Here is a 13,186-nt window from a genome sequence, read left to right on the forward strand (position 1 = left end):
CTGTTATCATCAGCGTGTTAATTACAATTGCGTTGCCATTCATCGAATCCAATGATCCTTCCATGGGTGTGAAGTGATCCACAGCAAATTGGAAAGCAACTTTGAACAGCCCTACAAGCACTTCAGATTAGAGTGTTACGTTCCTAAAAATGGGGGGAAAGAAATGTAATAGTATCAAGTGGAAAATGATCTCTTGATTGACCTCATTAGCTTAGGGTGAAACCATAATAATCACTGGCGCTTTAAAGTTCGCGGTTGCTATGGTGAGGCGCCTTATCTTCGCGCATTTTCGTGTAAAACGATCTTTTAAAATGGGAAAGACAAACTCTGCAAATATTTTCTTTTAGCGAGGACGATAATTGCACAGGCGGACAAGCGACGCGCGCTAGCGGCCTTCAATCTCTAGCCAAACACTACCGACAAATTGAAGAGGTTCTAAATTAAAAAGCAAATCCGCCCATTCATCAACATGAGGATGGAATCCCTTGTTATTCTGCAAGTAACATACGTTTTACTCGGTCCAATCTGTCTTATTTTCAACCTCGTTTCCCTGGATGGGAGACTTGCTTCCTGCATCCTGATTCGATATCACAATAGCAAGTGATGGATTTATATCATGTAGGCCTATACTATGTGATTGTATTTCAGCACAGATACGTCGGTCGGCAAATTTGATGTCACCCCCTCAGAATTGGTCTAGCAACCCCCGTGTTGACTTAGTAGCTATATTAATTGAGCTAGTTTTGTGCTTTGGTGAAAATTACCGTGTGTCTTGGTTTATCAGAATGGTGCAAAAAAAGTACTTTTCTTCATGTCTTGCATTACAGGCTCAGATAGATAAGGGTCTGGGAGAGAGTGAGTGACCCACACAGGGTGGGGGGCGAAAGCTACTTCCAATACACCAGCATTTAGTGTTGTACGTCCCCCACTCACCCTGACAAAGTGACATGTCAGACGATTGGAACATAATGGGTACCAAGTACTAGCTTTTCCGACCTTTCCCATATTTCAAAGTGCTATTTCCCCACATTTAGTAAGACATCGCTAATGTTAACACTTAAATGCACAACATCTCGTGTGCTGTCCAACGTAACAGTGTTGGCAGAATTTGTTTTTTGGCATCAAATTTAGAATTAATTTTCTCGACACCTCTGATAAAACTTTCCCATCCTATGTAAACAGTGGCGTACTAGGAGTGGGACAATTTTTTTAAACAAATGAAAGCAAATCACCCCATAACTGCTACTATTATACCGACGTTTTTTATCCAACGTGATCTCCTTTTAAGAAAATTACCCACGTCGTCTCCCTCCAGAAACCAAACCACAGACACGCCATTGTCCGTACAGCGTAAATTTCCAAGCTTAAAAGACCCCGAAAGTAGTGGGGGAGGGGCTTAATCAACGAACGCGGAAAGATGTGATATAGCATGAGATGTAGAGCGATGCATCTAACTCTTCAAATGAACTCACGTTTCATTTTGCCACATACACAATTAGAAACAAAAATAGAAATATTCGGCCTGCAACAATCGCGTATCTTGATTGTAACTGACAAAATCCCGCCAGTTGTTGTTGGTCATTGCACAAATTAAAGGTTGTTTTTTTTTAAAGACGATGTCCTACCGGAACAATATACCATGGTCCAGTGGTTACGGCGTTGGACTCGTGTACGATGGTGCGTGGGTTCGAACCCTGGCAGGAAGCGTATTTTTTTTTCCTAGGAGGGTTAGGGGCAATGTCATGAATAATTCAGTTTTTCCTTTGAATCATTGCAAGACTTAGGTTCTCGTTCTATTTTCCCCTTAATTTAAAATTATCTCAGTGATAAATTTGGAGAAGAAAAATAGCTGATGAAAATGAGCAGCGACGACGTGGATTCGAACCAGGGATCTTTGTATCCATAGCTCATCTGCTATCCACTAGGCTACTGTGTGGTAGCTCGACGACAACCGTTCTTTAAAATGCTTTAATGTATTGTAACTAGTTGAGTAACTAACAACAATGCTGTTGATGTCATTGTCCGTTCTCATGGATAAACATGAATTATTCATGACATTGCCCCTAACCCTCCTATGAATAAAAACTACGCTGGCAGGAACATGGTGCTTGTGCCCTTGGACAAGACAATTAACGACAATTGCCTCTCTCCACCCAGGAATGGGTACCTGTGATGGTACAGCACCGAATGTGCACTGATATCGGCTGCCACGTGATGGTCTCGTGGCCTGATGAACAGGGGAATTGTAAAGCACTTTGAAATGAATGCTACGATGGAAAGCGCAAATAGGTTTTATTTACAAAGCTATATAGGTGCATGACAGTAAACACAAATTACAAAAATATGTTTTCTTCAATAAACACAAGTTCAAATATAAAACAATGCCCTTAAAATGTCTTACGCCCAAATTAATGCGTCATAGGCCATACATTTTTTTCTTCAAAATATATATATAACTGAATCAATGTTATCTTTTAGCTTACAGATAGCAATTAATAATTTGAAAAGCGGCACAAAGCAGTCTCCCCTCAGGCATAATAATGTTTCTTAAATGTACACATTTCACATAACTTGGCTGAACTTGAGTATTTAAAGTGAAGGACGCCCCAATGATTGAAATTCCTCATCCGCAATATGATAATCTATTTTGTCCTGATTAATCTCATTACGCTTATTTCAAAGCAAAACTTACAACTAATAAAAATCGAATTATTTACTGCAGTATCCCGACCCTCGCCAGTAAAATTTACATTAAGCCTACATATAATTAATTTCTACATTATGTATGCAAAACTATATAAACCTCTGATGACGTCACACTTTGTTTACGTGTGTGCTTTCCTATGGTGCTCAGTAGACCGTGGGCCCCCACTGGCTCCATAGGAAAGTGCACGTGTAAACAAAGTGTCACGTCATCAGTACAGAGGCTTATTAATGCCAGATAATCAAGCGAATGATATTCAAACCATTCTTGATTCAAGACGGGGTTTAGATTTCCGTAAAGCGAGCTCCAACAAGACAGGTCATTTGCTATGGGGAACGCGCGCATTCAAAAAGAAATATATGTAAAATGTCGTCTTGAACGAAGAATAAATTAAACTGCTCTGTGGTGTCCCTACCAAGATTTGTCCGTGCTTTAGAAACATACTTTCCGCTAGCCATTGTTCATACCGATCACATGTATTTCGTAAAAAAAAGGAGGAAAGTCGGAAGATTGAGATAAAGTGATCGAGTCTTGTTCATTTTCTAAATTTGAGTCGGGGTTTTTAGTCCATGGTGTTTTTTCTTTGATGGAGAACGGCAAGGGGCGGATGAACACTTCTTTCGCTTGGCGTCATCTTCTGCCGCCTTAACCTTACGCATGACGTAGCACTCCGCGTAATCCGCATACAATGTCTCGAGATCCGACGAGAAGAGCAGGTAGCCTAGACCAGCGCCCCCAACGATACAGACAAGGAACCAGGCGTTGTACGTCATGACAATGAGCATAAATAGGTAGCCGGTTGTTATTTTGCTCATGTTGAGAACTGTCTGCAGAATATGGAAGGCCACTCTGTCAAAATGGAAAATAGAATTAATGAACTTTAGTGTATTGCTCTGTCGTCAGACTTCAGTAACACCAGTACTTTCATTGCTAATTATTGCTTACAGTTGATTTATAAACTGGTATAGAAGGGACTAATTTGAATCGATAGAGGACAGTACAACTGCACCTGATGCCTCAGCAAATAAATAGCAGTGTTCCCTGCTATTCACATTAATATCAGTTCAAAAAAGACCCCAGTTTCCAACTACCAATTCCTTACAAACAAATTTCATGAACTGAAAGCTCGCATCTGGCGCTGAAAGGGCTTATATGAAGCATACCGAGCCGCTCAGAGTAAGGTTGCTCACGTCGACGTTGGTGCCAAATGAGACGAGTAGCATACCCTTGCACCTTTTCAAATTGATCAATAAATTCACTCTATACGCACACCAGACTGGTGAGCAATAATCAAGAATTGACAACATTGGCAAAAACATTGTAGAGGGCAGTAAAAGCTCATAACATGATGTATGAAACAAAGTGTCTTGCAGGTCTTAGCAGTGACATAGTGTGTATGCTCATATCCCAGCGGAGATTGGGATGAACGTGAATCCACCAATGTCCACTAGGAAACGCTATCATCATCCAACCCACTTACTGAATGATCAACAGACTGACCCGTTTCCATCTTACCTGTCAGAACGTGTAATGTTCCTGCGCACATCATTTCGTTCCTCGCAAGTCGTTTGATATATCTCCAATCGATCGTTCAGCACTTCCAGTGACAGGCTCTTCCACATCTTTTCTACTCGCACCATTTTCTGTTCCTCAGTCAGTTCAGGTGTATCTTCGCAACATGTATCTTCGCAGCATGTTACCTTGTCACCAACCAGCGCTGTTGTCTCCTTGTCCTCTTCTGTAATCTCCAACACACCATCACACTCCCCTTGACAGCAACTAGTCTCCCGATCAACCTCCTTGTCTGCTTGGATATGTCCGTTTCTCTCTCCCATTTCAAGCCAAGAGGATTTCTCCTCTTGTGGGGTCGTGGTCTCATCCACAGCCTCCTTCAGCAAGATCCTGTCTGAGCGACGCCTTTTCAGCTGTGTGTCTCGCTGTGATGGCCGAGGAACTTTGCGGAAACATTCTCGACTGATACGCTGAAGACTTTCCACGAAGAATGCTGCGATGATGAGACCGGTCAAGAATATGATCAGATCTGATAAACAAGATGATTTAAAACAAGCGTTCTCAGTCAAAGGAACCACACATTCTCTGTACATAACAAATATCATGTTTGATTCAATACTTTTTTATTCAGGCTCATGATTACGCGCAAGGGGATAGTTTTCAAAGAATATTCAGACCTCATTTAATGTACACTATGATTTTCAATTGTCCCTTTATAACAAAGTCATGTGGGATGCCCTTAGCCTTACTTCACACATTCAGTGTGCTTTCACAACGTTTGTAAAGCCCAGAATGAAGTCATTGAAAAAAATCATAGTAGACAATAAAGCTAGTTTAAAGGAACTAGAAGCGTTATAACAAATGTCGACATCAAATGAATATTAAGGTTGGTGTAAACGTGCTTTTCGGTTGTGCACCTAATTGATAATTTTCGAGCATTTCACTAGTTATGAGCTTTCCAATGAGACATCGCACGAAAAACATGGCCTATGACAAGTACATCAATTAGTTAATTTCAACTTTTTTCGTTGATTCTTTCGTTGATCCAAATGACAGTATGCCAGAAAAAATAATTTCACAGGGAGTTTAGTTCCCTTACTATCTTTCAACCAAGTATGTTTTTCAACAATAATTATACATCAGTTACTTTTTGGATAGCTGCAAAATGATGGACTATAGCTTTAAGAGCGGAACGCTCCTTATTCGTTCTGAATATTATAGTGTGTGCAATTTTCGGAATGGAGCGTGACATTTAAAACCAATTTCAAAAACTGTATATAAAGGCCTGCAAAAACAAACGAGCAAATTTACTTGGTACAGGACATAATATTCCTTTAAATTTCGTTCGGAAAGAAAATAGAAACTTGGAAAAAGCATGTATATACAAACTTTAATGCCAAATCTGGTATTTCAAATGTATGCACCCTACATGAATTTGTTCACTCTTTTTTTCTTTTCTTTTTTCTTTTTTGGCGGACAGGATTCGTCTATTCCAAAAAAACACACAGAAAACGGCTGATTAATGAGTCATTCAATTTGCAATGTGTAAATTCGTCACTGGTTTGATCCAGAACAATAATGTCCTGCCACATAAAGCAAAGTGCAGTGTTACCTTTCTTTTGTTTGATTTTCTGAGACATTTCCTTTATCTGCCGGAATTAGGTTAACGCCGATCGGCTGGGTTTTTGGGGGGTTTTTTTGGCTTGCCGGGTATATTTTGTTTGCCTTTATGCCTGAGAGAAATATTATCTTTTGGTTCCCCTCAGGGCAACACAAGCACACAAGAAAGAATACTTTGAGTCTGGTATGCAAACTTACTAAGTATTTTCAATGAATCGTGAGACCGTTGAACTAGATTTTTCTTCCGGGTTCAGGTTAAAGGGCCGGTTTGCTTCCGAAAACACAGGATTTCCCAACACTGAGGAAACCAGTAGAAACAACTCTCAAATTACGGCCTAGGAATTGAAACTTGGCATGCTTATCAAACCGGGCCATCGCTGTTTTCGAGGTTCGTTAGCCAAAAAAAAAGTTCACCGGAGGCCGTTCACCGGAGGCCGTTTTTTCCAGTCACTTTTTATATTACAAAACAGTTATTGACTTTCATGATATAACAATCAATCGACAAAATACTTTTTATATAGGACTGTGACCTTTTCGGCAAGACACTTGATAGGAAAACACTGCCGAGTAGTTCCGTTCGATTGTGACGTTTATTAGTGTCCAGGGGCGGACCCAGGAAATGTCGCGGGGGGAGTTTCATCGTCAAACCAATCTGAAATATAGACATTTTTGTTTTCTCCGGACACTTAGCATCAGTAAACCAATAGGTGGAAAGGGGGGGAGGGGGGGGGGGGGGCTCGCACCATACTTTCACTGTGGGACCTGTTTAATTCAGGCGATCAATAACACTTTATCACAGAATAGTGTACAATTCATATACCCCTAACACACCCTGGGTAAAGAAATGTAATAAATCAATCAATCAATCAATACTGCATTATTAAATATTTATAAGAGTAGCTATTAAGAATGTTTTAGCCGATTTTTTTTTTAATTCGCCAAGCTCATGAAATATGCATTTTACTATTTTTCTTAAGATGGCATTTGCGTCTGGGTATAGAGTGTTTGTACGTCGGTGAAGGGCATGATAATGCATGATAATTTGTTTTACCCGGGGTTGGCATTTTTCTCATGTTTTGTTTAATTTGCTTGATTTGTTTTTCGCTAATTCTTATCTGGTTTTATTTATCAAGGTAATTTTATGTCTTTTTACTTGCAATGTCACTTCTTAACTTTGTAATGTTTATTATAAAATGAAATTCTGCGTAGGGGTGACATAAATCAAATTAGGTTTTGCCCTTCACCGACGTTTAAACACTGTATACTCAGTGTGTTACCTCCCGAGTGAAAGTTGAAAAAAATCACTCGGGTGGGACTTGAACCAACTTTCACTCGGAGGGTAACACACTGAGTATACAGTGTTTAAACGTCGGTGAAGGGCAAAACCTAATTTGATTTGTGATGTTTAATGTGGACATCCACAGCAATTGGGTCTTTGAATGTTTTTTATCTTTAATATGAGCGGGGGGAGGGACATTTTTCCCTTCCTTTAGCTGGACTATTTTTTTTTTGGTTTACTTTCATCTTGTTTTATTTCATCGTGGTATTTTGATGCTAATTGTGGGGATAATCCTAACGTTTTTGTTTAACGGGGACATTAACGTTTTAGCATTTATACCTCTGCCAGTTTTAATATATGTGTTTATTGTTAATATGATACATTTCATAGATTTTTATAGATTTACATTTTTTTGTGTAGCCAGACTTGGAATTGAAGGCCTTCGGGCCACAGTTTTAGGTAAACTTGTTTAATTCCGGGCACATGCCTCTGGCTTTCGTTTTAGTTTTCTTGGTTTTTTTGTCTTAATATTTTGTGAATATTTGTTGTGTTTTTAATGCCGAATAAATAATAATAATAATAATAATAATTTTAATAAAAAATCCTATAAAACTAGCGCATGTGCATGAACCTAATGTCGCGCACAGAGTCTGCATGTGAAACAGCGGTACCGATGGGGCATGAAATACAAATATGTCAGTTTAAAGAAAATGAAAGTTTTAGGAAAATGATACACAAGCAGCGCTTATTTTATAACCAGATGTCATTCCGTAAAAAGCAGTCTTATGAAATTCTTTATCTGTCAAGATGAAAGTTTTACATTGGTCCAGAAATAGTAAAAAGTCATTGTTTTAGATTGCTATACTTAAGTATTTCAAATAACAGGGGCAAAGGAAAGCCACGTGACATCTTTTTTTCCCTTGGGGCCTAATGCACGAGTTGACCATTCGTGTCCAGTTCCTTGAATGTACTTCATTAATTGGTAACTGTTGAATGGGATGGCGCCAGACTATTTATTCAGGCATAATGCAGCCTTATTTAACTTTAACATTAGGGAATGTTTTATTACAAATTTTAAATTATTCATTGAAGCAGACCAAAATTAATTAGTATATTAACTTGCTTTCATTTCTCTTTGCAAGTTCCAAAAATTAAGATTTTACCTCGCTTTTAATACGGGCGATTCCCAATAGTGCGCCTCCAAGAGTTTGCAACGCGTTGGCCAATCACAATGCGCAAAATCTGTCGACCCAACGCCCGTTTGGAAAAGGTCGACTGATTTCGCGCATTGTGATTGGTCAACGCGCTGCAAACTCTTGGAGGCGCACTATTTGGAATCGCCCGTATTCAATATGGCTGACTCGTACATAAGGCCCATATTTCCAGCAGTTTGTGAACCCAAGACGTTAATATCAGACTAGCACCACATTTAATGCATACAAATAAACTGTAGGGATTCAGGTCAAACAACATTTGGGATATTAATGAGATTGAAGCGACGTTTTCAGACCGAAAAATGTAGATGGAATCAACATTAGGACAAAGGTTTTGTAACCCAAAATTCCATTGGGAGATATTTACATGAAAACCGAAAATTTTCAAGATACTGATATGTGCAATATATATATATATTTTTTTTGGGGGGGGGGGTTGGGTTGATGTGTCCAACTACAATCCTTGCGTAGGGAACGTGTGTATGACAAAAAGGACTTCTTTCAATAAATTCACGAAGTCTACAAACTTACAAAATTCTAGGAAATTGTCAGCCAAGAGAACACTACCTTGCTTTGTGCAATTCGAGCGACAAAACAAGCCACAAACTGTGTTCATATTAAGTTTGATCTTCCATTCTTCCAGGACTTTCTTTGATATTTTTGTTAAAGGTTTACAGAAAAAGGAATAGTCTTATTTCTATTTCTGTGAACAGCTAAACATTGTTAGAGACTCAAAATAAACCTTAAACACTATAAAAATGTCAAGAACTTTGCTGACTGCAATAAAATGAGCAATTATTCCAATATCTCACCTTTCGTGTTGGTGATTGTCAATCCGTCTACCAATAGGCGGGATACGTTCCCAGAGAAATGGAAGGAATCCTGCAGAAATTAAAACATATATTAACACGAAATTTAAATGGTTAAACCTCCGTCAGCAATATTATATTGGCGCTGGAAGTGTCAAGGTGACTTTTGAACACAAACATGTGAATAATTTCTACCGGCGACTGGTAACAACAAAATGTCTTACCATAGTATACGTAGCGGCTTTGGCAGGACACTATCGCCCAGGAAATCGAATTTGAATACAGGTTAGTGCTATACCTGCTATACCTAGAAGGCTCCAGCGCACAATGGCTCTGTGCTGCTGAAAACATGGACTATATACGAGTAGTCTGTTTGTTCCATAACCACGGTGGGATTTGCTTGTGTGCTATACCTGTATAGTCACTGAGTGTTTAAATAGAAGGCTCCATCGCACAATGGCTCTGTGCTGCTGAAAACATGGACTATATACGAGTAGCCCGTTTGATCCATAACCACGGTGGGATTTGCTTGTGTAGTAATAACTCACATGTTTCGCGGTCAACCTTGGCAGAGGGATTACCTTATCAATAGAAGGAAATATGTGGTGAATATGGAGTTTGTTTTTTCAATATGTATAAGTTCTAAAGCGAAGTTCAATCGCATCTGTCAATCAACGTTCGTCATCAATCATCAATCAACATTTTAAAGGGGCCGTTGATGCCTTTTGCAAATACGATTCGCCATCATGTTTAATGTTGCTCCTAAAAACTTGAGTGGATTTTTTTCCCTTTTAGCAGTAATGTGGTTGCTAAGGCAAAACGTATGCCGTTATTGAGGAAAGCTAATCCAATTACGTACTTAGACGCTGTAGCGGAGCAGTTAACGTTGTGTTTCTCAGAAAATATGCTCAGTATGATTGAAATGTCCAATTATAACGGAAGAAGACATTCTAAACTTCATGTCAGTGAAAACAAATCGCCGCCATCGATGCTGAAACGTCAATACTGGTTGCTGGTATAGCTGACCTTCAAGTCTGGAAGAAATCGTTTGAAAACTTCCCCAAATCTATATATTTATATCAATTTCTAGGAATTGGTATTTCACGAGTAGTCGAACAATTATACCATCTAAGTATATTCCGAATTTCAGCTGAATCTGTTGCTGCAAACGCTAGTGTTACAATTTTGTATCAGTAATAACTCGTGAAGGAGGCTTTTTACCAAATTTCTACTGTACACCATAATGGATAGCAACCTTATTAATATTCGTGAGGCTTGAAAAGATTGACAGATGTTGCAAACGCCAGTGTTACATCTTTCAAAAATTCACGTAGCCAGGCCTTTTTGTTTCCAATTTCAACGAAAAGTAATAAACATATCACAACAATATTTAGCACATACTTGGATCATTATAAGGGAAATAAATCCTGAAAGTTGCATGAAGATACGGTCTTCCAAACTGGAGAAATTAAGCTTCAAAGATTTCACCCGTCAACGTGAACATGTCTGTGTACATGTAGTTTCATTCAAAATAAAGCGTTACGAAAATTTTAGAAATCGCCCTTCGAAACCACATGACTGTTAGGTGATTTTTTTTTCAACGGATGTGTCATTCAAAAGTGAATAACTTTTATATTGCTAGGCATATAGGAAAATAGCAATTGAAAAAAAACCCATCTATTTTGATATAGGTTTTCCCGGCTATTTTTACACATTTTTCATTCAGATTCACCAACTTTAACATTAAATTTCGTCCGAGAAAAATGTCACACGCTTTTAACAAAACCATTCGGAACAGCTTAGACAAATTTGATCTGTAATGACAAATATCCTCGACCCGGTGATTAAAGAGGGTGACCAAACTTTAAAATTGAACGGTAAATGACTAAAGTGGTTTTGGTAAAAGCGCGTGACAATTTTCTCGGACGAAATTTAATGTTAGAGTTGGCGAATTCGAATGATAAACGTTTTAAAATAGCCCGGAAAACCTATAGTTCCCACGTAGGGTGTGACGAAATATAGGTTTCCCGGCCAATTTCCTAAAATGTTCATTCACTTCTGAAAATTGGTCATTCATTTTCGTCTGAATTTGAGAATCGCTCTGAACACGCGTTTCATTTTCGCTACCAGAGCATTCGATTCCATTTCAGTTCAGTCGTTTCTGTCCGATCAGATTCGTTTACAAGACTTCTGTTTCGCTTTTAGTGGGCGATTTCAAACATCCACCATTCTATTTCACTTTTAGTTTAATGCAATCGACACCAGATACAATTAGGGGTTTCTTTTTCATTAACCGTCAATCAAATTAGCTGTTCCTGAAATCAATTTAGAAATATATGCTTGCGTAAATGAATGCACAGGTAACGTAATAGGTCGTCGTTTCTCAAAACCGAATGCGCGGACAATGAAAACGATTGAACTATCGTTGAATTGAAATGGGATTAAAGACGTGCATTCAAATTCAGACGAAAAAGGAATGACCGATTTTCAGAAGTGAATGAACATCTCAGGAAATTGGCCGGGGAAAACCTATATTTAGAACAGGGAATTTCCGGATTAAAGGTTGTTTGCAGAAACGCTGAATCAACAATGGTCGCCGGCGGTACAATACCAATGTTTCGGCGGGGCGGGAGGGGGGAATTTTCTTTTGCGTAATTCTTTAAAGAGAGAAAAAAACTCTACTTTTCTGGATGCGATGGCCTCTCCCAACGGATCCGCCAGTGACAAATCTTATTCTATTTACTTCGACTTTGTCTCAGTTTGGCAACCTCATCAATTAATATAAATTAACAAACACAAAGTGTAAATAAAAAACAAAAGACAATTCCCTTCTGCCATTAAATAACAAGCCAGAGCAATCAACAAGCGTTTGTAGGCAAGATTGTGGCACATGTACTTTGTACTTTTTGTGATGCACTTTCCTACTTTGTGATGTTCAACTCTGCGTATGTAAGAATGTGCTCGACATTTTGCTGAACAACAATAGAGCCGTTGCAAATCAAAGGTTAATCATTACAATCATGAATATCGACATACAATACTACATTGCCGCAAATCACAGTGATTGGAATACTTGCACGACAATTTAATTATAAAATTAACATAGGTGTGTGTCATGTACAAAAAGAAACAACTTACTGTACGAGTAGTTCCTTCCATGGTGCAGATCCGTGTTTGCCCAACAATTCGATGTACAAATATTTACATAAACGTCGACATGACCTCAATCAGTCAATGGAGTTGTATCAGCAATAATTAATGTGCAGACGCATGCACGGAGAAACATTATACAAATGTAAATGTATAATGTCTTATAGTGTCTTATCACCCATGAGTTTGTACCAGTTTATAAGGAGAGGCATGAACCATTTTGTCTGCATGTCATACAATTGAGACGAACACCTACCATGAAGGAATGCACAGACCAACAATCCCTCACATCACCGCCCGGGAAGGCGCTACAGGTAGCTACGTAACAACGTGACTTCACATTCAACGGAACTTCCTCATCAGTCGGGGAGAGACACACGTTTTGTTTTCCTTATCGGTTGTTACCGTGGTAACAGGGCAAAGTTCATGCACATGGAGTGCTTTCAATTGGTATATGGTATATTTTATTCACATTATCACATTGTAACCCAATTATCATATTGCATGATAATTTACAATATTAAAAACATCAAAATCACAGTAAACATGAATTAAACAAATTAAGAAAAACCCATACAAGTTGGCTAAGAATCTAGAAAAATAAAATTAGTACATTGCACATACATGTAGATTTGTCTGCCTCAAATCTTTGAATAAAAAAATTAATTAAAAAGCTGCTCACAGAGAATACCTATTTAGATAATTGGTAAAAAGCTAACACGGGCTGTTTTGTTATTAATCAACTTATTCACTTTTTTTCACTTTTTAAAAGTGCGAGTAATAATCTTGCACAGAGCTGTGGTGGCTCTTATATTATAAAAAGATTATTAAAAAGCTGCTCACAGAGCAAAAGATTCTACTTGTTCAGCGAGCTGTTTAGCAATCCAACTGCATTCAT

The 13,186-nt window shown here is 38.5% G+C and overlaps 1 protein-coding gene across 3 annotated transcripts; it reads right to left on the reverse strand.

Moving 5' to 3' along the window:
- Positions 1–2,275: 2,275 nt before the first annotated feature.
- On the reverse strand, positions 2,276–12,657 carry LOC119729592. Of its 3 annotated transcripts, none has more exons than XM_038202234.1 (4): positions 12,545–12,657; positions 9,142–9,211; positions 4,220–4,745; positions 2,276–3,553 (listed from the first exon to the last, which is right to left on the reverse strand). In XM_038202234.1, the coding sequence occupies exons 1-4, from the start codon at positions 12,545–12,547 to the stop codon at positions 3,247–3,249; spliced, it is 906 nt and encodes a 301-aa protein (XP_038058162.1). In that variant the 5' UTR covers positions 12,548–12,657; the 3' UTR covers positions 2,276–3,246. The 3 variants fall into 3 exon arrangements, with proteins under 3 accessions (XP_038058162.1, XP_038058144.1, XP_038058153.1); XM_038202216.1 differs by having other exon boundaries at positions 12,277–12,648; XM_038202225.1 differs by lacking the exon at positions 12,545–12,657 and adding an exon at positions 9,363–9,923.
- Between the last annotated feature and the right edge of the window lie 529 nt (positions 12,658–13,186).

The sequence above is a fragment of the Patiria miniata genome, unplaced genomic scaffold (assembly GCF_015706575.1).
Source record: "Patiria miniata isolate m_02_andy unplaced genomic scaffold, ASM1570657v1 HiC_scaffold_1, whole genome shotgun sequence".
In the NCBI taxonomy this organism is placed as follows: Eukaryota; Metazoa; Echinodermata; class Asteroidea; order Valvatida; family Asterinidae; genus Patiria; species Patiria miniata.

Coding starts and splice junctions, on each gene's coding strand:
- LOC119729592 (XM_038202216.1), bottom strand. CDS start 12,297: ATGGAAGGAACTACTCGTACA. Junction 4,746..9,141: donor GACAATCACCAACACGAAAG/GTGAGATATTGG, acceptor CTTGTTTATCAG/ATCTGATCATATTCTTGACC. Junction 3,554..4,219: donor AACATTACACGTTCTGACAG/GTAAGATGGAAA, acceptor CCATTTTGACAG/AGTGGCCTTCCATATTCTGC.